Here is a 26005-nt window from a genome sequence, read left to right as displayed (position 1 = left end):
AACAAATGATGGCTAAACAAGAGCACTTGTGGCTTCCCTCCACTATACTACTGGTGGCTCACGGTTAAAAACGGAAGTCAAATTTCGGTTGGACCTTGTATGCAATTGACCAATAAAGATGCACTAGATATCTTAATCATGTATTTGTACAGTATTTTTATGAAGTTTTATTTTTCCCACAATATCTTGATAGCCTGTCCATTTGTACATGCTTTATTGTCAGTTAGTCGATGAATGAAGAGGGGGTACACTGTCCAAATCCACTCAGAAAGCCATTTCTACATGCTTTATTGTCAGTTAGTCAGTTAGTCGATGAATGAAGTACACTGGTACACTGTCCAAAAATCCACTCAAAGACATTGAATGAACGTTTTAAAGAACCAATAATCTAGGAATCTACTCTGGGCTACAATCACTGTTAAAATAGGAATTGTTCAGGGAGTCCATTTTGTCAGGCCAGTAACACACCAATGTTCTGGCCAGCCCACTGGACAACATGAGTACACCGCTCACCTTCAAGAGTTGAGGACAAACTGATTCAGTATATCACAGCATAGTCATCGTACAGTGACAGTTCATACCAGTAATGCCCATATTCACTTTCCTTCAAGTGAACATATCTACCTATTGCTGTTTTATTCAAAATGGCACCCTATTCCCTATGTAGTGCACTACCATAGCAGGGTCCTGGTCAAAAGCAGTGCACCATATAGCACAGGGGGTTGGTGGCACCTTAATTGCAGAGAATGGCTTGTGTTAACGACGAGTGGAATTGGTGGAATGTTATCAAACATGGTTGCAACCTCTTATGATATATATATATATATATGGTGCCAACTGAGACACACAGTCTTCATTACACAGCTTAGTGTATTTTGTTCTGGAGGCAGCTATGCAGAGTGGTCACTTACTGGCACTGCCACAAAGTCCAAATCTGATTTGAAAACCTATCCTTAACCCTAAACTTAAATTAAGACCAAAAAGCCCATTTTTGTGTATGAATTTTTACAATACAGCCTATTTAGAATTTTTGCTGTTCCATCTAGTGGAAATCGTTCAGTTCTGCCTCACGGAGAAGACTCACCCCAATAAACATCAGCCTGGTTCATTACAGGACTATCGCAGGTCACTTCTCTATTGCAAAGTGCTGTCTTAAGTTCAGTCAGTAGGGCTGGGCGCTATACCAGGCTCTATGCGATTATACCAGTCCCTCTGGCTGCTCAGAACATAGCCATGCCACTGTCTCCTGCATGCCACTGTCCAGTCATGCCATGTTGTACATGCCCGCCACAGGCTTCACTATGACCATCCCTCACAAGCTAGGACTGAACCAAGCCCTATCTGCTCAGAATCCACTGTGGATCCATGCCCACTGGTTTTCCATTTATTTTCTTCTCCATCCACTGCCACAGTGAGGCGCTATTCAGACACGTAGTACTGGGAGTCGTTGGAGGAGCGGCGGGAGGAGTGGGCTGGAGAATGCTGGGCTGCTGGAGGGTTGTCCAGCACGGAGGACATGAGAGGAAGATAGAGGTCATCCATGTTGGGCATCACAAACTCCTTCTGCAGTGGACGCAAGAACAACAAGCAATGCTAAACAAATATACATAGATAACAATACAGAAGATGAAGTCCTAGCAACTTGCAGGATCAACATAACACTGTATGGTGCACCTTAACACTGATGTGGTACCAGATGGCTGGGATTGGATTTATAGTAGTACACATAATTAGGGACAACTGTATTAGTCAAGCTATGTGTAGATATAAAAATAGCTGATGCAAACACTTCTGCCCCTTACCTATGAGTACAGTAAGTCCAGACAGGAATCAAACAACCATTCTGTTGCTACAGTATCATCATGCTTGGACCTACGCTTACCTTGACCACAGCACTATATCATGATGATAGTCTCGTGTACGATGTCATGTTCATGTACCACCTCACAGGTGGAGGACAGACTGACCTGAAACTCTCGACTCAGCTTCTTCTCGATCCACTCTGTGACGTGTGTGAAGGTGACCTCCCTCTCCCCTAGCATGGGACGCACACGCAGGTCCAGCCTGGGAGGCACACGGAAACTGTACCTGTGGGGGGGAAGACAGAAAGAGAGGGAGAGTCAGGGAGACAAAAATAAAGACAGTAAGAAAGACCTGCTTGAGACTTAAACAAAAACAAGAGCCAATGTACCTTTCAGTTCAGTGTATCTATAGAATGATATAAAAACCACAGAACTAGAATGATTCTATTCATATGGTTAAAGCTAGCAGGTTTGTAGTACCATATCCTGTCAGTAGGGGGAGGTGGAATGTTGACAGCCAGAGTCCCTGAGAGTTCTAGAACTTCCACAGTGAGCATCAGTGGCATGTTGGAGACCTCAGCGATCTTCTTCTTGATGTACTCGTTCTCCGTGGCCTTCTGGAAGTACTTGGACGAGGCGATCTTGTCCACGAACCTCAGGAACCGTCTGCCGGTGCTCCCACCACTCCCACTGAGAGGAGTCATGAAACGCAGCTCAATAAAAACACTCTCACAACTTAAAAAAAATGCTCAACTGTGGAACTCACTTTAAAGTGACAACAACAGTCTCTCATCCAGTGAACAAAACAGTGCAAGGGTTAACAACTTGTCTTAAAGAATGTAAAAAATAAATGTCATGACCTGTGTCTCAAATGGAGCGTTATTCCTTCTATGGTGCACTACTTCTGAACATGCCCATAGGGAATAGGGTGCCGTTTGGGACACTATCAATTTACCCATCAGTCGCTGGTGGTGGTGGTGGCGTGCCTGTGCTCTTATCTCCCAGAGTTCCCTGGGGTTCAGTAGGCGGCACCTCCTCCTCATCAGACGAGCCGGCACTGGAGGACTCCTCATCACTGTCAGCTAATACACACAGCCTGGGCTTGGAGCTGAGACACACACAAAATACTTTAAATACTGCATTTGGATCCAAATGATTGTGAGTCATCATGAGTCATGGTACAACTTCTATCTTCGTTCTAATCAGTAATCAGGGTTACAAAACTGTCTTCTTTATACAGACAACAAACACATGAACACACACACACACACAGCATGAGCCAAAACAGTGTATCTGAGATGCAGGCTGATCTGTGGTGTACGAGGACATAGGGATCAGGTCTTACCCTACTTGGCTGGTCTCTGGGATGTGTCCGTCAGCATCCACCCCAATGGACTTCTCCTTCCCCAGTTTACACAGGTTCAACTTCGTCTCCAGGGTCATCTGTAGGCAGCCTGTATACACCACCTCCAACTCCAACCACAGGCCTGGAGGGAGGGGTAGAGAGAGAGGGGTCTTTATGAAGGTGATACAGAAGTGAGAGATTTGCACACACACACACACACACACATACATTTTGGATCAAATCATGATTTCCTATTCGAGGCAACCATTATTGTTGTAATTTTATCATAAAGGGAAAGGGAGGTGGCAGATGTAGTATTGTCATTCAGTGTCATATGGCAAATTGAGACTAATGACTATAGTAGCCTGATGGGAAGTAGCATTAGCTTGTTATTGTGTGTGTAGGTAGATCAATGTTAAGTGGATTGCTAATCCTGCGGAGGAAGACAATAGGAAGGAGCTTAAGGATAAATGGCACCCCATTCCCTTTATAGTGACAGACCTGGTCAGAAGTAGTGAACTCTAAAGGGAATAGGGTGCCATTTGGGACTTAGTCTTAGAGTAGGACACAAATTGGATAAAGTCAGCACTGGGTCTGGTCTGAGCAGGGGAAAGATACAGATGCACCACACACACACACACACACACGCACACGCACACACACACACACACACACACACACACACACACACACACACACACACACACACACACACACACACACACACACACACACACACACACACACACACACACACACACACACACACACCCTACCTCTGTGGTCCAGTGAGGGTTTGGAGATGCTGAGCGCCTGAGGTATGCAGGTACCCATGTCCAGATCAGCCAACTTCAGTTCATTCACAAAGTACGGCAACTGTAGGACAACATACAATGATGGTGTTCCTTAAATGTAGGACGTGTGTGTGCATGGTGTGTGTGTGTGCATGGTGTGTGTGTGTACATGCATGCATGTGTGAGTGTGTGTGATCGGGAGAAAAGCAAGTGATGGGGAGCTGCAGTACATGACAGCCCATGATAGAGTGAGCTGACAAGGCATTAACCCTCCTCCTCTCCTCTCATCCCCCTTTCCACTCTCCAATGTTGATGGCCTGCTGCCCTCATCTGACCTTGTGCTCAACAGTATGACTGATGTACAGTGGGGAGAACAAGTATTTGATACACTGCCGATTTTGCCGATTTTGCAGGTTTTCCTACTTTCAAAGCATGTAGAGGTCTGTAATTTTTATCATAGGTACACTTCAACTGTGACAGACCTCTACATGCTTTGTAAGTAGGAAAACCTGCAAAATCGGCAGTGAATCAAATACTTGTTCTCCCCACTGTATAAGTAACAAGCACAGAGCCGTACCCCAGTGCCCGAGTACCTTAGAACCCTAGTGCCCCAGTACCTTAGAACCCTAGTGCCCCAGTGCCCCAGTACCCCAGTGCCCCAGTGCCTCAGTGCCCCAGTGCCCCAATGCCCCCGTACCCAGTACCCCAGTGCCCCCATACCCAGTACCCCAGTGCCCCCCAGTACCCCAGTACCCAGTGGATGCACTGTAGTTGGATTCTATAGGACTTACCATGTAGTGCAGAGACATGGAGGATATTGATATTATTTTCTTTACATACAGACATTTCCTCCATCTTTCCATTCATCCATCCACCCACCTACCTACCCACCCAACCACTGACCCACGAACCCATCCATCCATCCATCCATCCATCCATCCATCTACCAACACTCCCACCCACCCACCTACTCATAAACCCACAAACCCCCATCCCCTTCCTCAACTCCCAGACTCACCCTGATCTTACTCAGCTTCTTCTGGATCTTGTGGGCCACCAGGTCCACCCAGTACTTCTCCCGGAGGAAGTCCCAGAAGATCCTCCCCACCAGGGCATTGACCCAGGCTGGTTGGCCCTCTGCTGGGCAGCCCCCCTCTGCTGATGCCTCCTCACTGGGGAACTGGATAGAGGAGAGAACAGAACAGAGCCAGTTTACAAAAAAAATTCACAGTAGGCGTGCTGATCTAGGATCAGGCCCCATCTCACTACTACCTACTCTACAACAGATGCTCACCACACAGGACATCAGAACAGAACACACAGCCAAGCCAGGGTCATATTCTTTAGTGCAGACCGCAGCAAACAAGTCACAACAAATCGGTCAAATTCAGGTAGGTCCCTCCCCATTTTGGTTGTTTGCTTCCGTGCCCAATGAATACGACACAGCCAGGTACACTGCTCCTATTAATATCCCAGCCAGGTGATATCTGATCCATTTGGTCCACTCAGCATGTATACAGCATCTTGCTGAGTCAGTCAGTATCTATCCTCCTCTCACCAAGGCCAAAGATTGACTGGACTGTAACTGTAACTGTGGCTGTATTGAGGTATTCTAATCAGTGTGAGTTATGTTAAGGATTTTAACGATGGTTAAGGGTTCAGAGGTTAAGAACCCAGATACTGTATGTAGTGTGGTACGTTTGACCAGAGCTGTATGGGGAAGAATAAACGTCTTGGTATTGAAACACCATTGAACCACCAGGTTAATAGTCCAGTCTTGCAGCGTACCCTCTTCCTGGCTGTGGGGCTTCCCTGGTCACTGTGGCAGAGGCTGGGGCTGGGGCTGGGACTGGGACTGCTACCCTCTAAGCCAATGAGGCGGCTCATGTAGGAGCCGTAGTCCACCAGGTCACGCAGGCCAATCAGAGAGGGCAGGTGCTCCGTACTGTCCATACTGGAGCTCCCACTGCATAACACCTCTGGGGAAGAGAGAGATGGAGAGAGAGAAATAAAGAGAGAGAGAAGGAAGGAAGGAAGTGGGGAGAGATGGAGGAAGATAGAGTGAGGGAGAGAGTCAAGAAAACAGGCGGACAGGTCAAGTGGCAGAGGGGGTAAGGAACAGGGGAGGGAGGTGGTTAAAATAGCATTACACTCAATTCAATACTAATTATATATGAAAAATGACAAACCACTGATACCTGTCCAGGGTGTGCACCCTATATTCCCTATGTTTTGCACTACTTTTGACCAGGACCCATAGGGAATAGGGTGCCATTTGGATGTAACCAACCATATCAGTAGGGGGCAGCACGGTTTCTTACCAGACTTGGGCACGTCTCTGATCGGGCTGCTCTTGAACTCTGACTTTGAGGCTAACAGGAAGTGCTGGAACCAATCCTCCTTCTCTCTTCCTGTACGACCAAAAAGGTAGAGAGTGTCGGGGAGGCCCTGTGTCTGTGTGTCTGGGAGTGTCTGCTTGTCTGTCCTCTCCTCCTCCTCCTCCTCCTCTTGCCCCTCTTCCACTCTCTCCTCCTCCTCCTCTCTCCCCACCTCTCCCTCGGCCAGTATGATACAGATAGGGTACTTCTTATTCCAAACTCTCTTCCGTGCCAAGGCAGCAGGCAACAGGGAGACCTGGTTTGAAATAAGAAACAATAAATAATGAACAACTTACTGTAACAAAGCCTTTATAAACCCTTTATAAAGCCTAGATGCTTCAGAAATCCTTAAGCAAATGTCTATATGGAGACACTGACCTTGCAGTTGGCCAGCTGGTAGCAGCGAGAGCGCAGGAACACGACTTCATGGGGCGGTTCGTCGAAGGCTGCCTGTCGGGGGATGTTGGTGCGGGGGTAGGCCAGGCGTAGGCGGCTGCCCTCCAGGGTGGCATACACAGAGTGGGTGAGCGACGGGTGGTAGGTCTCTGGGTCGTACACGGGCATCTCGTTCATCCAGCCCTAGAATGCATGGAGGATGTTATAGTACAGGTTTGGGTTGTGTCTGGAATGGCACCCTATTCCCTATATAGTGCACTCCTTTTGACCAGGGCCCATAGGGGCTTACTGTGAACAACAGCATTTCACCCAACACTTTCCCTAAGAGGAAAAATTGGGTTTCCGTGCTCCAACAGCAGGAGAAGAGAGGTAGAGGCGCGACACTCTCTTTATTTTATTGAATAGTTCCGTGCTGTTTTTACGTCTGTTTTTTAGTTTTAATACATTTGCAAACATTTATAAAAAACTGTTTTCTCTTTGTCATTATGGAGTATTTTGTGTAGATTGATGAGGACATTGTTTTATTTAATCCATTTTAGAATAAGGCGGTAACTTGACAAGATTTTTCAAAAGTCAAGGGGTCTGAATACTTTCCAAATGCATTGTATCTATCACAGGAGACTGGCTCTATACATGTCTTATCTATAACAGCAGACTGGCGCTATACCTGTCTTATCTATCACAGGAGACTGGCTCTATACATGTCTTATCTATAACAGCAGACTGGCGCTATACCTGTCTTATCTATCACAGGAGACTGGCTCTATACATGTCTTATCTATAACAGCAGACTGGCGCTATACCTGTCTTATCTATCACAGGAGACTGGCTCTATACATGTCTTATCTATAACAGCAGACTGGCGCTATACCTGTCTTATCTATCACAGGAGACTGGCTCTATACATGTCTTATCTATAACAGCAGACTGGCGCTATACCTGTCTTATCTATCACAGGAGACTGGCTCTATACATGTCTTATCTATAACAGCAGACTGGCGCTATACCTGTCTTATCTATCACAGGAGACTGCCTCTATACCTGTCTTATCTATAACAGGAGACTGGCGCTATACCTGTCTTATCTATCACAGGAGACTGCCTCTATACCTGTCTTATCTATAACAGGAGACTGCCTCTATACATGTCTTATCTATCACAGGAGACTGGCTCTATACATGTCTTATCTATCACAGGAGACTGGCTCTATACATGTCTTATCTATCACAGGAGACTGCCTCTATACATGTCTTATCTATAACAGGAGACTGCCTCTATACATGTCTTATCTATCACAGGAGACTGCCTCTAGTGCTCTGGGTTATTGCCTGGTGAGCTTTTTTTGTTTGTTAGTGTTTTTCTCTCACTCTAAAAAACTCACCTTATTTTCACTTTCTTACATTGTGTTCACTTGGGCAGTCACAGCTGTTCACTGATGTTTACTTTTGCTGTTGTTGTTTGCAGTTGCTTACCATGAATTTCTCTTAAAGGTGATATGTACATTGACATTCTTTTGTTGTCAGATATTGTGGCAGTTAACTTTTACAGTCAGCAGATCTGTCTCAAATCTGTCTTCCTTCCCTGCTGTAATTGTTCTAGTATAACCCTTCCTAGTATTACCTGAATACTCATTGGTTATTGAGCGCCGTGATTTACCTGTAGTCAAATCTATGGCAGTGAAACCAGAGCTAGGGGCAGCTCTCTACTACCATTTTACACTACTGAGCCAAGTGGAGCTGTACTGGACAGGCATGATTACACCTCCATCATTGTTGCTGCAACCACAATGGAAAGAACAATATGAAAATAAAATATTCAAGCCAGACCAGTACAGGTTGGGTCGGCCCTACAGTGTGAAGCAGGTACGTTTCTGTTCCTCTGAGGCAGAACTCGGGCTTAGAGCTTAGGTAACGTAGTCACGCTGTGACATTCATCTGCTTGTTTGGCATGTCTGATTGTTCACCTACTGGACTTGGAAGACACACAGAAATTGATAATAAAAAGATTGTGGGGGCTGTTTTGTTAGACTTCAGTGCGGCCTTTGAAATTATCGATCATAGTCTGCTGCTGGCAAAACGTATGTCTTATGGCTTTACAGCCCCTGCTGTGGATAAAGAGTTACCTGTCTAACAGAACATAGAGGGTGTTCTTTAATGGAAGCCTCTCCAACATAATCCAGTAGAATCAGGAATTCCCCAAGGCAGCTGTCAAGGCCCTTACCTTTTTTCAATCTTTACTAATGAATTGCCACTGGCTTTGAGGAAAGCCAGAGTGTCTATGTATGCGGATGACTCAACATTATACATGTCAGCTACTACAGCGACTGAAATGACTGCAACACTTAACAAAGAGTATGTGGTAGGAATAAGTTAGTCCTCAATATTTCTAAAACTTAAAGCATTGTATTTGGGACAAATCATTCACTAAACCATAAACCTCAACTAAATCTTGTAATAAATCATGTGGAAATTGAGCAAGTTGAGGTGACTAAACTGCTTGGAGTAACCCTGGATTGTAACTGTCATATATTGATACAACAGTAACTAAGATGGGGAGAAGTATGTCCATGATAAAGCGCTGCTCTACCTTCTTGACAGCACTGTCAACAAGGCAGGTCCTACAGGCCCTAGTTTCTACCTTCTTGACAGCACTGTCAACAAGGCAGGTCCTACAGGCCCTAGTTTCTACCTTCTTAACAGCACTGTCAACAAGGCAGGTCTTACAGGCCCTAGTTTCTACCTTCTTAACAGCACTGTCAACAAGGCAGGTCCAAGTTTTGTCGCACCTGTTCAGTCGTGTGGTCAGGTGCCACAAAAAAGGATTTAGGACCATTGCAATTAGTTCAGAACAGGGCAGCACGGCTGGAGATCTAATATTAATAATATGCATGTCAATCTCTCCTGTCTCAAAGAGGAAGAGAGATTGACTTCATCACTGCTTGTATTTATTTATGTCGAATGCACCAAGCTGTCTGTTTGAACTACTGGCGCACAGCTCGGACACCCATGCATACCTCACAAGACATGCCACAAGAGGTCTCTTCACAGTCCCCAAGTCCAGAACAGACTACATAGAGCCATGACTACATGTAACTCTATTCCACATCAAGTAACTCATGCAAGGAGTAAAATTAGATTTTAAAAAACAGATTAAAATACACCTTATGGAACAGCAGGGACTGTGAAGCAACACAAACATAGGCACAGACGCACACACACACACACACACACACACACACACACACACACACACACACACACACACACACACACACACACACACACACACACAAACACACATGATAGCATACACACTATACACACACACATACACATGGATTTTGTACTGTAAATATGTGGTAGTGGTGGAGTAGGGACCTGAGGGCACACGGTCTGTGAATGTATTGTAATGTTTTTAAATTTGTATAAATAATTATTAATAAATACAAATACAGATACTTGCATCTTATGTACTAAGTTGTATACATGTATACTGTAAACTGAAATACAACACTGAATGCAGCATGCAACATTGTATTGGCTTATAGTCTTAAAAGCTTCAACCTAATTTGACTGTTTTGCAGTGTTCTACTGAACTAATTTGTGTTTCTTATGTCTTGGGTTCAGTTTAGAGCCAACTGAATTAATCAAGACAGAAATATCACAGCTGCTACAGCTAATGGACTGGGAGATGGGACACACACACACACACACACACACACACACACACACACACACACATTTGACTAACAATTATGAAAAACGATACAAAGCACAGAGTGACAACACAGGTCTGCCACGAGGATAGACAGACGTTAAACCACAACCAATCCACAATCAATCCATCAGACTATCAAGTCAACTGGCCTAGATACAGAGGGTTTTAAACTGGGCTCTGGGGGTTATTAGCACTGCGTAGCTCCAGCTCTAGAAGGCCAAGGGCCAGAGGGAACACAGGGACTTCCTGGGCTACAGTAGACTGACATGGGATCTATCTGGACCGGGCGGCTATAAGCCCCTCATTCCTCACTAATCGAAGGCCAAGGGGCAGAGGATGTACAGGAACTACATGGGCTACAACTGAGGGAGATGGTATGCTTCCCAAATGACATCCTATCCCCTATGTGGTGCACCACCTTTTAACAGGGACCTGGTCAAAAGTAGTGCACTACAAAGGGAATAGGCTGCTATTGCGGAAGTAGCCCCATGGCTGTAAGCCCCTCAGTTCTCACTATCCTCTCTAATCAGCACCTGGCCTCATTCACTCACCCATTCACAGAAACAAAGGTCTCTACTCCTCCACTCTATAGAGACCAAGACAGTAGTAATGATTGTTACCATAGATACAGTATGTGGCTCGTGCTTTGGTTCATGAGACAGAAATGTATCAACTATAAAAAATAAAAAATAAATGATGAAAGTCTGTTTTCTTTGTATTTTTAAGGGCTGACCATCTGCCTGCCTGCCTATGTATCTGTCTGTCTCTCTGTGACAATCTGTCTGTCCGTCCGTCTGTCTGTGTTGACCTACTGTAACTCTGTCAATCTATGTTACTGTTGTGTGTGACCACTCCCATATCCCCAAACTCACCTCCAGGACTTCTGCATCTGTGCGCGGCCCACCAACAGGGTCCGAGGGCAGCAGGCTGTTGTCTTGGGACCACCGGGCCCCTGTAGTGCCCCAGGGGGGCAAAGCTCTGGAGCGCGGACGTGGCGTTAACACCAGGACCACCACCAACCCTAACAGGAACCCACATGCTAGCCCCAGGGACAGCCCAGTCACATAGGAGGGCAGAGGGAGCACAAAGAACCCATAGGCAAGTACGCCCACAAACAAGAGCCAGCGGACAGGCACTGAGGCTACAGGAACCCCAGGAATCCTGCCTCGAGCCTGGGGATGGGTTCCTCGATGCTGACCTCTGGTACCAGCTCCACTGGTTCCGACCCCCTGGACCTCTACCACCTGGATGAGGTCTCCGTTGGTGCAGATCTCGTAGAGGCTATCCCCCAGCTGGCTATGGTGCTCTGGGGAAAGTGAGGGCTTCAGAAGGCCCTTCCTGGGTCTCCTTAGTGGGGTTTCACACACACCCAGTTCACTGTCTGTTCCACGTCTGTATCTTACTTGTGTATCTGTGCTCCCATCTTCAATGTTCAATGGGGTCCCACTCCCACCACCTACACAGCTACCAAGGGAGGCAGGTGAGTCCCCGACCCCCCCAGACACCTTCTGTTTGGGGCTCCCCGAGCTCAACTCATCCCCCATCATTTTACCCCACATGCTCATGGGGTCCTGTATGGCCTCCGAGAACTTCCTCCGCGTGTCCTCGAACTCGGTCATCAGGGAACTTCCTTTGGGCTCCGTGGGGGAAACGGGGGACGGGGGTGCCATCCAGCTATCATTCCCAAAACCAGCCTCCTGGAGCTTGGGTTGGGTCTGGGTGAACTGCTTCCAGGGGTGCATGTGGAGCTTGGAGTCCGACTTGGAGAGGTAGACCTCGGGCTCGAGGTGGGAGATCTCGGTGGAGAGGGACTTGACCAGGCTGAGGAGGGGTTTGGAGCTTCTCAAGGAACCAGTCTCTTTGGTCTGCAGCTCTGTGGAGGAGGACTTCACCAGGCTGGGGGGTGGCGACGAGGCCATGGCCAGGTCAGCCAGGGAGCCTGGAGAGGAGGGGGAGAGGGGGATGTGGAAGCCCGAGGAGCGGCGTCCCTGGCCTGGCTCCAGCCCCAAACCTAGCCCCAGGCCTGAGTCGGGCCTACTGTCTCTGGCCTCCATGACTCCAGTCTTGTCTTTGGAGAAGACCACTGTAGGGCCCTCCCTGACTCCAGGCTTGTCTTTGGAGAAGGCCACGGTAGGGCCCTCCCTGACTCCAGGCTTGTCTTTGGAGAAGGCCACGGTAGGGGCCTCCATGACTCCAGGCTTGTCTTTGGAGAAGGCCACGGTAGGGCCCTCGCCCTCATCATGGCGCTCCAGAAAGATAAGCTCACTGTCCTCCATGCTGTTCTTCTCTCTGCCTCTGACAGTTTGTAAGACTGTGTTTGTTACTTAATATCCACAGTACTCACATTCAATCTGAAATATGGTTCCATCCCTCTCTCAGTTTTCATGTATTGAAGATGTGTATATTTAGCTGCTGTAGCTATGGAGACGTGGTCCCCCAAACACAGTGGTTGGCTGTAGGGTAGTAAGACATGGTGCTGGGGTGGTGCTGGGGCTCAGTGGGTGCTGCACGGTGAGTAGCATTCTCTTCCCCAGTCTGAGTCATCACTCAACCACAGGACTCTGGAGACATGGGGAAGAAAGAAAGGCGACATTGAGTGATATTTTCCTATTCATCAAACATCAATCAAAAATGTTATATAACATAAGAATACACTCATATTAGTAACATCACCCTGGTTGAGGATGATGGATGTCAATCATACACACACACACACATCCCTGAAGGAGGACAGTAGAGGTTGTGTCCCAAGTGGAACCATATTCCCTACAGGATGCCATTTGGGACATAACATCAGTGTCTGGGACATAGCGCCCTGCACGTTTCTTCACCCTGGGTATCTGACACTGTCCCCCCACACCCCACACCGTACAGCACTAGACAGACTGTTCCCCCGACACCCCACACCGTACAGCACTAGACAGACTGTTCCCCCCACACCATCCAACACTAGACAGACTGTTCCCCCCCACACCATCCAACACTAGACAGACTGTTTCCCCCCACACCATCCAACACTAGACAGACTGTTCCCCCCACACCATCCAACACGAGACAGACTGTTTCCCCCACACCATCCAACACGAGACAGACTGTTTCCCCCTACACCATCCAACACCAGACAGACTGTTCACCCCCACACCATCCAACACCAGACAGACTGTTCCTCCCCACACCATCCAACACTAGACAGACTGTTACCCCCCCACACCATTCAACACTAGACAGACAGTCCCCCCCACACCATCCAACACGAGACAGACTGCCTCCCCCACACCATCCAACACTAGACAGACTGTTTCTCCCCCACACCATCCAACACTAGACAGACTGTTACCCCCACACCATCCAACACTAGACAGACTGTTTCCCCCACACCATCCAACACCAGACAGACTGTTCCCCCCCACACCATCCAACACTAGACAGACTGTCCCCCCCCACACCATCCAACACTAGACAGACTGTTTTCCCCCTACACCATCCAACACTAGACAGACTGTTACTTCCCACACCATCCAACACCAGGCAGACTGTTCCCCCCCCACACCATCCAACACTAGACAGACTGTTCCCCCCACACCATCCAACACCAGACAGACTGTTCCCCCCCCACACCATCCAACACTAGACAGACTGTTACTTCCCACACCATCCAACACCAGACAGACTGTTTCCCCCTACACCATCCAACACTAGACAGACTGTTCCCCCCCCCCCCCCCACACCATCCAACACTAGACAGACTGTTTCCCCCTACACCATCCAACACTAGACAGACTGTTTCCCCCCACACCATCCAACACTAGACAGACTGTTTCCCCCACACCATCCAACACCAGACAGACTGTTTCCCCCACACCATCCAACACTATACAGACGGTTCCCCCCCACACCATCCAACACTAGACAGACTGTTTCCCCACACACCATCCAACACTAGACAGACTGTTTCCCCCTACACCATCCAACACTAGACAGACTGTTTCCCCCCACACCATCCAACACCAGACAGACTGTTTCCACCACACCATCCAACACTATACAGACGGTTCCCCCCCACACCATCCAACACTAGACAGACTGTTTCCCCCCACACCATCCAACACTAGACAGACTGTTCCCCCCACACCATCCAACACCAGACAGACTGTTTCCCCCACACCATCCAACACTAAACAGATGGTTCCCCCCCACACCATCCAACACTAGACAGACTTTTCCCCCACACCATCCAACACTAGACAGACTGTTTCCCCACACACCATTCAACACTAGACAGACTGTTCCCCCCCACACCATCCAACACTAGACAGACTGTTTCTCCCCCACACCATCCAACACTAGACAGACTGTTCCCCCTACACCATCCAACACGAGACAGACTGTCCCCCCCCCCACACCATCCAACACTAGACAGACTGTTCCCCCTACACCATCCAACACTAGACAGACTGTTCCCCCCCACACCATCCAACACTAGACAGACTGTTCCCCCCCCCCCCACACCATCCAACACTAGACAGACTGTTCCCCCACACACCATTCAACACTAGACAGACTGTTCTCCCCACACCATCCAACACTAGACAGACTGTTCTCCCCACACCATCCAACACTAGACAGACTGTTCCCCCACACACCATTCAACACTAGACAGACTGTTCTCCCCACACCATCCAACACTAGACAGACTGTTCTCCCCACACCATTCAACACTAGACAGACTGTTCTCCCCACACCATCCAACACTAGACAGACTGTTCTCCCCACACACCATTCAACACTAGACAGACTGTTCTCCCCACACCATCCAACACTAGAGTGCCCTGTCCCTGACTAATGGCTTTAGGTTCAGCCCCTTCTCCTCTCCCCTTCTCCTCTTCTCTCTCATTTAGTTTGTTTCTTTTCTTTTCCTCTCCCTTCCTGTCTCGTCCACGTCCATCTCTTCTCGCTCCTATCTTCTTCCTTCTCACCCTCTCCTCGCTTTCCTTTTCACCCTCTCCTCGCCTCTCTCCTTTCCTTTCCTCCTTCCCTATAGGTGAAGAGGGGAACTGCTCTGGTCTGTCAGGCAGCATCAGCCCTGACTGTGGATGTAAATATAAATAGAATAGGGGTGGGTGGTAGGCGGCATGGTGGGCTGTTCCCTTCTGAAGCAAACTGTTTGGTGTCTGTTTCTTTCTTTTTTTCTCTCTCCCTCTGTGTGTGTGTGTGTGTATCTCTCCCTCTGTGTGTGTGTGTGTGTATGTGTGTGTGTGTGTGTGTGTGTGTGTGCTTGCGTGTGAGTGTGCACTTGTGCATGTCTGCGTGCATGCTTGCGCGTGTGTGAGTGCGTGTGTGTGTGTCTTACAGAGAGAGAAAGAGAGAGATTCCAACACTGGTGAGTCCCTTCACTTTCTGGATTAATCTGAGAAGTAGGACAGTGAACGAATTTAGGGTTTAATCCCACTGTTGTCCAAAAGGGCGGACACTCCTAATCTCTCATTATGGACCATTACCCCAGTCAGATTACAGGTTTACACACGGATTGTGTGTTGTGTGTGTGTATGTGTGTGTGTGTGTGTCTTAGAGAGAGAGAGGAAAATAGACATTCCAAACACTGTGGAGGATGACGAGTGCCTCTAGACACCCATTGACAGCCCGCTACGATAGAACACCATGTTTATTGAAAGCACACACACACATCAAACAGTTTGTTACGCTGCTGACACATTGCAGCAGAGGAAAGAGCCTCGTACATTTTGTCATAATGAGTCAAAGATTAATTGAACCAGTCAGCTATGGTTATGCAAATTCTAGAGAGGGGCGCGTGGTCATTAAACAGAGCTGGTTTCCTTCCAGAACGCTGAGTGCTGCAGTGTGTCCTAAATGGTGCCCTTTTCCCTCTATAGTGCACTACTTTTGACCAGGGCCTATAGGGTGCCATTTGACACACCCCTGGTGCACTGCTGACATTAGGCCTAATCAACTCAATGGACTCTCCCTAGGGAAATCAGGGAGTCCTGTCGGAGTGGAAAATCTGTAAAAGTGAAACAAGCTTTCACCTACTTGTCTCCACGTGTCAATCATTGTCTTATAGGGAGATTAGAAATAGAAGGTGATGCTAATGCTATGCTAATGCTAACTCAAGAGCTGAACCTCATCTGAGTTCCAACCAGAGTACTGGGGAAAAGGGCTCTGGGGAAAAAGAATGCACTTTGTAGGAAATAGGGTGCGATGAGGGACGCAGATACCATCATCACCATGAGTCACATGACAATGAGGACAAAGTTACCATCATTCACCGTGAGTCACATGACAACGAGGACAAAGTTACCATCATTCACCATGAGTCACATGACAACGAGGACAAAGTTACCATCATTCACCGTGAGTCACATGACAACGAGGACAAAGTTACCATCATTCACCGTGAGTCACATGCCAACGAGGACAAAGTTACCATCATTCACCATGAGTCACATGCCAACGAGGACAAAGTTACCATCATCACCATGAGTCACATGACAACGAGACAGTTACCATCATTCACCGTGAGTCACATGACAATGAGGACAAAGTTACCATCATCGCCGTGAGTCACATGACAACGAGGACAAAGTTACCATCATTCACCGTGAGTCACATGGCAACGAGGACAAAGTTACCATCATCACCATGAGTCACATGACAACGAGGACAAAGTTACCATCATTCACCGTGAGTCACATGACAACGAGACAGTTACCATCATTCACCGTGAGTCACATGACAACGAGGACAAAGTTACCATCATCGCCGTGAGTCACATGCCAACGAGGACAAAGTTACCATCATCACCATGAGTCACATGACAACGAGGACAAAGTTACCATCATTCACCGTGAGTCACATGACAACGAGACAGTTACCATCATTCACCGTGAGTCACATGACAACGAGACAGTTACCATCATCTCCTTGAGTCACATGACAACGAGGACAAAGTTACCATCATCTCCTTGAGTCACATGTCAACGAGACAGTTACCATCATTCACCGTGAGTCACATGTCAACGAGACAGTTACCATCATCACCGTGAGTCACATGACAACGAGACAGTTACCATCATCACCATGAGTCACATGTCAGACTGGATTATCTTTAATCCTCCATATTAAAAGAGCTGTATGTCACTTAGGATGTGAATCACAGGGAATACACACTGCCAGACACACATAGCCAGACAGACACACATACACATTGCATGCTTACACACACATACATAGGCTTACACAGTGACTGACTGGCTGAAGACACACACACAAAGTACATGCACACACACTGTCATAGCACACCGTGGCACAGTTGTGACAGTTGACAGTGTGCGTTCCAATGAGTAACCATGCTGAGTGAGGGCTTAGAATATAATAACTGACAAATGAATATCAGGCAAAGCTCTTCCGTAGCTCGCATAATCCAGACCCAGGGTATTTGGAAGAATCTTTCCTATTTCTATTTCTGTTAAACATGTCAAGTCTGGGCCAGTGACACTCCTGAGTACAGGGACAGTGATCCTCTCCTTTAAATCTGAAACATTGACTGTTCTACCATAGAGATAGGACAACTGGTTTATGTATATGGTTCTAACCTTGTAATTAGAATGAGTAGAATGATTGACCAGTCAAATTGTCAAGATCAGCGCGGTTCCAAGCCCGTTCTATTCATTCTCTTTCTACGGACCAACCACCCTTTTCACTGCTTGTCAGACTACATCAGATAAATCCAAACAAATGTCCCACATTCAAAGCTGAATGGAAACCAATTATAGTGCCATAATATATATCAAAGTGGTTATGAATGTGCTCTATATATTGTAGCTATATCAGATGTCCTCAGTCCCAGACCACAGTTCTTGCTGCTCCGCTGATGGGATCAATTGGGTTCTGTCTCTTTTACTTTTGATATTGGCAGTGGGTGATTCTCAATTAGGGCTTTGTTTCCTCGGGTCCCTCTCCTTACCTCCTTTGCAAAACCCATTGGAGGATAAGATTTAAGGAGAGGAACATAAAATCTTCTGCTTGAATTGTTATGTTTTTCACCTAGTTCTCCAACTATGGGGGAGGGGCATAATAATAATAATAAATACAATATACACTACCGTTATACATTTTTTGGGTCACTTAGAAATGTCCTTGTTTTTGAAAGAAAATATTTTTTTTTGTCCATTCAAATAACATCAAATTGATCAGAAATGCAGTGTAGACATTGTTAATGTTGTAAATGACTATGGTAGCTGGAAACGGCAGATTTTTTATGGAATATCTACATAGGCGTACAGAGGTCCATTATCAGCAACCATCACTCCTGTGTTCCAATGGCACGTTGTGTTAACTAATCCAAGTTAGTTGGCAAATATGTTAGCACAGCTGAAAACTGTTGTTCTGATTAAAGAAGCAATAAAACTGGCCTTCTTTAGACTAGTTGAGTATCTGGAGCATCAACATTTGTGAGTTCGATTACAGGCTCAAAATGGCCAGAAACAAAGACCTTTCTTCTGAAACTCGTCAGTCTATTAAATGTTCTGAGAAATGAAGGCTATTCCATGTGAGAAATTGCCAAGAAACTGAAGATCTCTTACAATGCTGTGTACTACTCCCTTCACAGAACAGCACAGACTGGCTCATTAGAGTGTCTAGTTTGAGAAACAGACACCTCACAAGTCCTCAACTGGCAGCTTCATTAAATAGTACCCGCAAAACACCAGTCTCAACGTCAACAGTGAAGAGGTGACTCCGGGATGCTGGCCTTCTAGGCAGAGTTGCAAAAAAAAGCCATGTAGACATTCCATGAAAAGTCAGCCATTTCTAGCTACTATTGTCATTTACAACATTAACAATGTCTACACTGTATTTCTTATCAATTTGATGTTATTTTAATGGACAAAACATGTGCTTTTCTTTAAAAAACAAGGACATTTCTCACTGACCCCAAACTTTTGAACGGTAGTCTATATATATAAAAAGGGGATTGGAAATGATAGCTGACCTATCCCCTTGAAAAAATACATATATCCTGCTCTAATGTGCTTTGAGAAGGAGACTAGGACAGAGGAAAAGAGGAATCAAGATAGAACCAATTGAGATTGACCCAGTGTTATTACTTACTAGCATATATGGGCTTCCTCTAGCCTTTCATACTGAACCACTGTATACAATCAGGCTGATGTGAGAGCCTAGACATGGTTCTAATCTATAACAGATACTAATGGCATTATCTTAATCAATTTTGACTTCACAGTCAATCTAGATCAATCCACACTGACAGAGATAGTAAAAACTCTCTTCCTTCGAAATCCTTGAGTCAGCAAACGTTTGGCAGCATTTCAGACACACTCCTTGGTGGACAGGTTTAGTAGAAACTGAAACTGCAGCCACAGGCGCTGATATGGGTCCATATCAGGATCAATGAAGCTAACATCTTTTTAAGGTCCTTTTTCCATGGCCCAGTTGAGACAGTTGTGTAATTCTGTGGGTAGTGAGTTAGCCATACTGACTAAAAAGACTGCATGCTTCAATTCATTATTCATCATTATAAGAAGATACTTAATTAATACATTAACGAAAACATGTACTATTTTAGTCGGTATGAGTAGTATTACGTTTGTGTACAGGCTGGATCTATAGGCCTACTGCAACTCTCTGACAGCTATCGTCTGTCAAGGTTATCTGCAATTCTCACCTACTCCTGGTTAGGATTAGAACGCTATGCATACTGTATCGATGTGGTGTGTTGAACGAAGACAGGAGACCAGGGTGAAAAGTTGACTACTGTCCTCTATGGGTGACTGTCCATAGGAAGAGATGGGAGACCAAGATGAATAGTTGACTACTGTCCTCTATGGGTGACTGTCATGGGAAGAGATAGGAGACCAAGGTGAAAAGTTGACTACTGTCCTCTATGGGTGACTGTCATGGGAAGAGATAGGAGACCAAGGTGAATAGTTGACTACTGTCCTCTATGGGTGACTGTCATGGGAAGAGATAGGAGACCAGGGTGAATAGTTGACTACTGTCCTCTATGCGTGACTGTCATTGGAAGAGATAGGAGACCAGGGTGAATAGTTGACTACTGTCCTCTATGGGTGACTGTCATGGGAAGAGATAGGAGACCAAGGTGAATAGTTGACTACTGTCCTCTATGGGTGACTGTCCATGGGAAGAGATAGGAGACCAAGGTGAAAAGTTGACTACTGTCCTCTATGGGTGACTGTCCATAGGAAGAGATAGGAGACCAAGGTGAATAGTTGACTACTGTCCTCTATGGGTGACTGTCCATGGGAAGAGATAGGAGACCAAGGTGAATAGTTGACTACTGTCCTCTATGGGTGACTGTCCATGGGAAGAGATAGGAGACCAAGGTGAATAGTTGACTACTGTCCTCTATGGGTGACTGTCCATGGGAAGAGATAGGAGACCAAGGTGAATAGTTGACTACTGTCCTCTATGGGTGACTGTCCATGGGAAGAGATAGGAGACCAAGGTGAATAGTTGATTTCAGGAGAAGTAATGTAAGAGGACTGACTTCGATGAGTTTACAGAGACCAAAGCAGCTAGGCCACCTCTGGCATACTTACTGGGCAGCTTGCTCCCCTCCTCTCCTCCCCTCAACCCTGTGTCCAGATGTTTCAGAATAAACCTATTCCAAAATCTTGCTGAGTTCCACTCATCCTCCTGTTATTACCGGGTCAAACACATTGATCGTCTCATCTTGGAACATCATTGGCACAGAGATTGATGATGAGGTCATTCTAGGGACACATTTACCAATCAAATTGTCTGCAGAGGGTGTTGTCATAAAGGTGATGAATGAAAATAGGATGATTTGCTGAAAAGGTCTGCTGGTCATTATGTCTGTTATTATTATGTGTCCAGGGCTGTATCTATTCCTGTTGTTTGCTGGACCTTATATTTACTTTGCTGCAGTAAACACAAATCCATTCCAGCCTACCTTCAGAGAGAATTATAACAAACATATCGGGACTCCATCCCTGACTGCTCTGCTGTGGCTTCCATTGGGAGACCGATACAATATGTCAGTTTTACAGTATATTATGTCTGATGTATTATTCTGTCTTCTCACCAACACTCAGAGCCATGTCATTGTGGAATGCTCTGCCACCAGAGGTTACTCATCAAAAAGCAAGTATAGCTTTAAAAAACAGATAAAATAAATATATATATATATATATTGTATCACAGCTTCCTCTCCTCTTTCTAAATATCTAATTGAACTGTATATAAGAATATGAGTATGTAATAAGTGTGTAAATAGTATTTTTGTTGTGTATATACTGTATATACAATGTTATTTCATGTCCTCGTCTATCTGTTCTGTACTTTGTCATGTACAGAGCCTTCAGAAAGTATTCATACACCTTGTCTTTTCCCACATTGTGATGTGTTACAGCCTGAATTCAAAATGGATTATATTGAGATTGTTTTGTCGCTGGCCTACACACTATACCCCATAATGTCCAAATGGAATTATATTTTATAAATGTTTACGAATTAATTAAAAATGTAAATCTGAAATGTCTTGAGTCAATAAGTATTCAAGCCCTTTGTTATGGTAAGCCTAAATAAATTCAGGAGTAAAAATGTGCTTAATAACAAGTCACTTAATAAGTTGGACTCACTCTGTGTGCAATAAATGTTTGACGTGATTTTTTTTATGACTATCTCATCTCTGTACCCCACATAAAATGATCTGTAAGGTCCCTCAGTTGAGCATTGAGTTTCAAACACATATTCAACCACAAAGACCAGGGTGGTTTTCCAATGCCGAGCAAAGAAGGGCCCCTATTGGCAGATGGGAAGAAGAAGAAGAAAGCTGAAATGTAATATTTATTTGAGCATGGGGAAGTTACACTTTGGATGGTGTACTACTACACCCACTCACTACAAAGATACGCCGTCTTTCTGAACTCAGTTGGCGGAGAGGAAGAAAACCGCTCAGGGATTTCACCAGTGGTGACTTTAAAACCATTACAGAGTTTAATGGCTTTGATAGGAGAAAACTGAGGATGGATCAGCAACATTGTAGTTACTCCACAATACTAACCTAAATGACAGAGTGAAAAGAAAGAAGCCTGTACAGAATAAAAATATTTTAAAACATGCATTCTCTTTGCAATAAGGCTCCAAAGTAAAACTGCCAAAAAATATGGCAAAGAAATGTACTTTATGTCCTGAATACAAATCGTTATGTTTGGGGAAAATCCAATACAACACATCACTGAGTACCACTCTTCATATTTTCAAGCATGATGGTGGCTGCATCATGTTATGGGTATACTTGTCATTGGCAAGAACTTTTTGTCATTGGCAATAACTTTTTTAGGATAAAAAACAACAACAGAATAGAGCTAAGCACAGGCAAAATCCTAGCGGAAAACATGGTTCAGTCTGCTTTCCACCAGACACTGGAAGACAAAATCACCTTTCAGCAGGACAATAACCTAAAACCCAAGGCCAAATATACACTGTAGCTTCTTACCAAGACGACATTGAATGTTTCTGAGTGGCCTAGTTACAGTTTTGACCTTAAATCGTCTTGAAAATCTATGGCTGTCTAGCAATGATCAACAACCAATTTAACAGAGCTTGAAGAATTTTTTAAAGAATAATGTGCACAAATATTGTACAATCCTGGTTTGCAAAGATTTAATTGCTGCCAAATGTGATTCTAACATGTATTGACAGTATTCATGTATTTCTTCATCAAAAAATGTGCCCAGAAAATGTAAAACATGTTTTTACTTTGTAATTATGGGGGAGTGTGTAGATGGGTGAGAGAGAAAAAATAGATGTAATTCATTTTGAATTCAGGCGGTAACACAACAAAATACGTATGAATACTTTCTGAAGGCACTGTATTTGTATGTTTTATGTGGATCCCAGGAAGAGTAGCTGCTGCATGTTTAGTAGTTTATGGGGATCCTGATAAACTAAACTAAACATCACTGTCCTTACCTGACCGGTGCATGCCTGTGTAGGCCTCTTAATGTGGGGCCCTGTCAGGAGGGCAGGCAGGCAGAGAAATCTAACTAGTCTGGATTAAACAAATTATGTCTAATTGATGGGCATCCTATTCCTACATCAGCCAAATAATCTGATGGGATTATCCTGGAGAACAATAAAGCTGTCCTGACATTAGGGCATAAGGCTACACGCACAAGTGGTTGATGAGTGTTTATGCACAGGTTGCATCAGACGTATTGTGTTTTGGTTTTGGTTATTGTTCCCATGACACCCATAGGTATAAATGTAATTTCTATTTCGTTTTTGTTATTCAAACGTCTACAGGCCTACATGGAAAATGTAAACATGATCAAACTTCAATATGGGCTAATTCAAGTCCAATTTCAGGGCTCAGCCATGTAGGCTAAATAACTGCTAAACACAGGCCTATATTTTGTTGATAAAACATATATTTATTTCAATATCTTTGGCGATGTCAAAACATAGCCTACCCACTCGAATTTAGGGCTACTCACCTGAACACCATCAAAACGACAATGAAGGACCCATAATGTAGGCTATAGTCGATACCGCTATCCCCGTTGATTGACAGGTATGGAAAAAGACCCAAGTCACTCTCATTAAATTCAGTCGTCTTTCGATTTCGCTCTCAAAACTCTGTCAAAGCCGCAGTCTGACTGCAGAGCAGAGCGCAGCATTCTATATGTCCGAATACTGCACAGGGATGCACTGCAGTGGACTGACTAGAATAGAAACCCTGTTAAAATAACTTTGCTCACGCTTTGCATAGGGACGCGTTCGACTTGCCTTGCATGGCGTAGAAAAAAACTTCCAATCGATTTAATAGCACGTGAGGTGAGGCTATAGCCTCTCGTAGCCTCACTTCAGAAGTGCAGATCGCCTGAACCAGCATGAACAGTAACGGTATGCGCCGAGACACCGCCATATAACCGAGGAGCCCTTGCTTCGCGTCTCCATCATCTTCTCCCCCTTGAAGAAGCGCCAAGCGAACTCTGAATAATCGGATTATTAGAGTCCTGGCTAGAGAGAGAAACACTAATCCAGATTAAAACAGTCGTACAGCAGCACCTATGTTGTTCTCGGCTCAGTATGAAAATACTGTCACACTTGTCTACAGGATAGGATCTTCACTCACACGTGTTTTGGTCAGCCTCTCAAACCATCACTTCTAAAAACGCATCCAGGTCTTTCTAGCAATGCAAAGAAATATAGTTATGTAAATGCATGGATTATACTGAAGGTAAAACCAACGTAGAATAACATTTTAACCCCTCTGTGAATACTGTACACCACATCAAAAGAAATCCAATATCACCATGGGATATTTTCCTTTCAGACTCATACTGGTTAAAAGTGTCCATGGGGATACTGATTTATCCAACTGATGAACCTACTATGGTAGTTTTCCTTGGACAGGTGAAATTGAATGCTAAACCACAACCAATGTATTCTCCATTACAGGAGCAATCTGGAATTGGTACATACATTTTTTAAACTTCTACATGAATAATATACAGCCATTGTTTCTAGTAAAATATAACTTCACCACTATTTTTCAACCGTCTTGCTGCTGCTTAATTCATCCCTCTGTTTTTATCCATCTACATCCAGTGGGGCTTTTGTTCATCTGCCTCCTCATCCATCATGTCTCATAGTGTGTGTGTGAGCACAGCTGGGGCCTGGCAGGATGTGTGTATATGTGTTTGGTTGTGCTTGCTTGAGTGTATGTATGTATGTATTTATGTATGTGTGTATATGTGTGTGTGCAGCCAGGTCGCTCATGATCCACGTTGACATCCGACATCCGTCCAGGTACCCAAAACTGGCCATTAAAGGCAACAGTGAGCGTTGTGGACCGGGGTGGCAGATGGGTATAAACTGCGAGCTCCAGCTCTGAAGGTCATATTTCAGTCCCAGTGACAGAACTTGTTTTAAATGTTTTTGTTTTAACCCTTTCCCAAACCTTAACCATTCAGAATGAAGGCCTAAACTTAACCATGGAGTTGTTTTTGTTTTAACCCTAAGCCGCGAACTTCAGCTCCGAGGGTGTGTTCAAAGCCAAGTATAGGCACTCCTTTGATTTTTTTTTAACCCTATTCCAAACCTTAACTTAACCATTCAAAATGAATGCCTAAACTTGTGACAGCAGGGGTTCAACACCTCGAAATTTGACATTTGGAGCAACTTCAAAATGTTTGACGTTTGGAGAAATGTGGACAAACGGCAGAATCTGAAGTCAAATTGATCAAACTATGAGGTCTTGTGTGTGTGTGTGTGTGAGCACAGCTGGGGCCAGGCTGGACATAAACTTTGGGACACAATGGATTACACGAGTTCCTGCTTATCTCATTTGGACACTGCAGGGGGCAAGGAGAACAGACCAAACACTGGCACAGACAATACATTGACCTTCAGCATTAACAGGACAATAAATTATCATCAACATGGCATTATGTTCATATAGAGTCTACAGTATATGTAATATTATAGACTATGGTTATCTTGCCAAGAGGTGTTTTTCACGTCTATATGGTCCTGGACTTGCACATAC

The 26005-nt window shown here is 45.2% G+C and overlaps 1 protein-coding gene across 1 annotated transcript; it reads right to left on the bottom strand.

The window, feature by feature from the left end:
• Positions 1-136: 136 nt before the first annotated feature.
• Positions 137-24569, bottom strand: LOC116359977 (testis-expressed protein 2-like). Its single transcript, XM_031814255.1, has 12 exons — positions 23949-24569; positions 11304-12992; positions 6698-6898; positions 6263-6575; positions 5730-5920; positions 4960-5121; positions 3924-4023; positions 3148-3289; positions 2758-2910; positions 2283-2492; positions 1968-2088; positions 137-1563 (listed from the first exon to the last, which is right to left on the bottom strand). The coding sequence occupies exons 2-12, from the start codon at positions 12705-12707 to the stop codon at positions 1420-1422; spliced, it is 3141 nt and encodes a 1046-aa protein (XP_031670115.1). The 5' UTR covers positions 12708-12992; positions 23949-24569; the 3' UTR covers positions 137-1419.
• Between the last annotated feature and the right edge of the window lie 1436 nt (positions 24570-26005).

Source organism: Oncorhynchus kisutch, unplaced genomic scaffold, assembly GCF_002021735.2.
Source record: "Oncorhynchus kisutch isolate 150728-3 unplaced genomic scaffold, Okis_V2 Okis06b-Okis10b_hom, whole genome shotgun sequence".
Taxonomy (NCBI): domain Eukaryota; kingdom Metazoa; phylum Chordata; class Actinopteri; order Salmoniformes; family Salmonidae; genus Oncorhynchus; species Oncorhynchus kisutch.
The sequence above is the reverse complement of the archived record's forward strand: the minus strand, read 5'-3'. Positions and strand labels throughout refer to the sequence as shown.

What these genes read in the sequence shown, in the direction of transcription:
- LOC116359977 (XM_031814255.1), bottom strand. Translation starts at nt 12,707, where the DNA reads ATGGAGGACAGTGAGCTTATCTTTCTGGAGCGCCATGATGAGGGCGAG. An exon ending in GCCCCACAGCCAGGAAGAGG is followed by an intron (nt 5,122 to 5,729) that starts GTACGCTGCAAG and finishes TCCTCTATCCAG; the next exon opens with TTCCCCAGTGAGGAGGCATC. An exon ending in AGAAGCTGAGTAAGATCAGG is followed by an intron (nt 4,024 to 4,959) that starts GTGAGTCTGGGA and finishes GTTGTCCTACAG; the next exon opens with TTGCCGTACTTTGTGAATGA.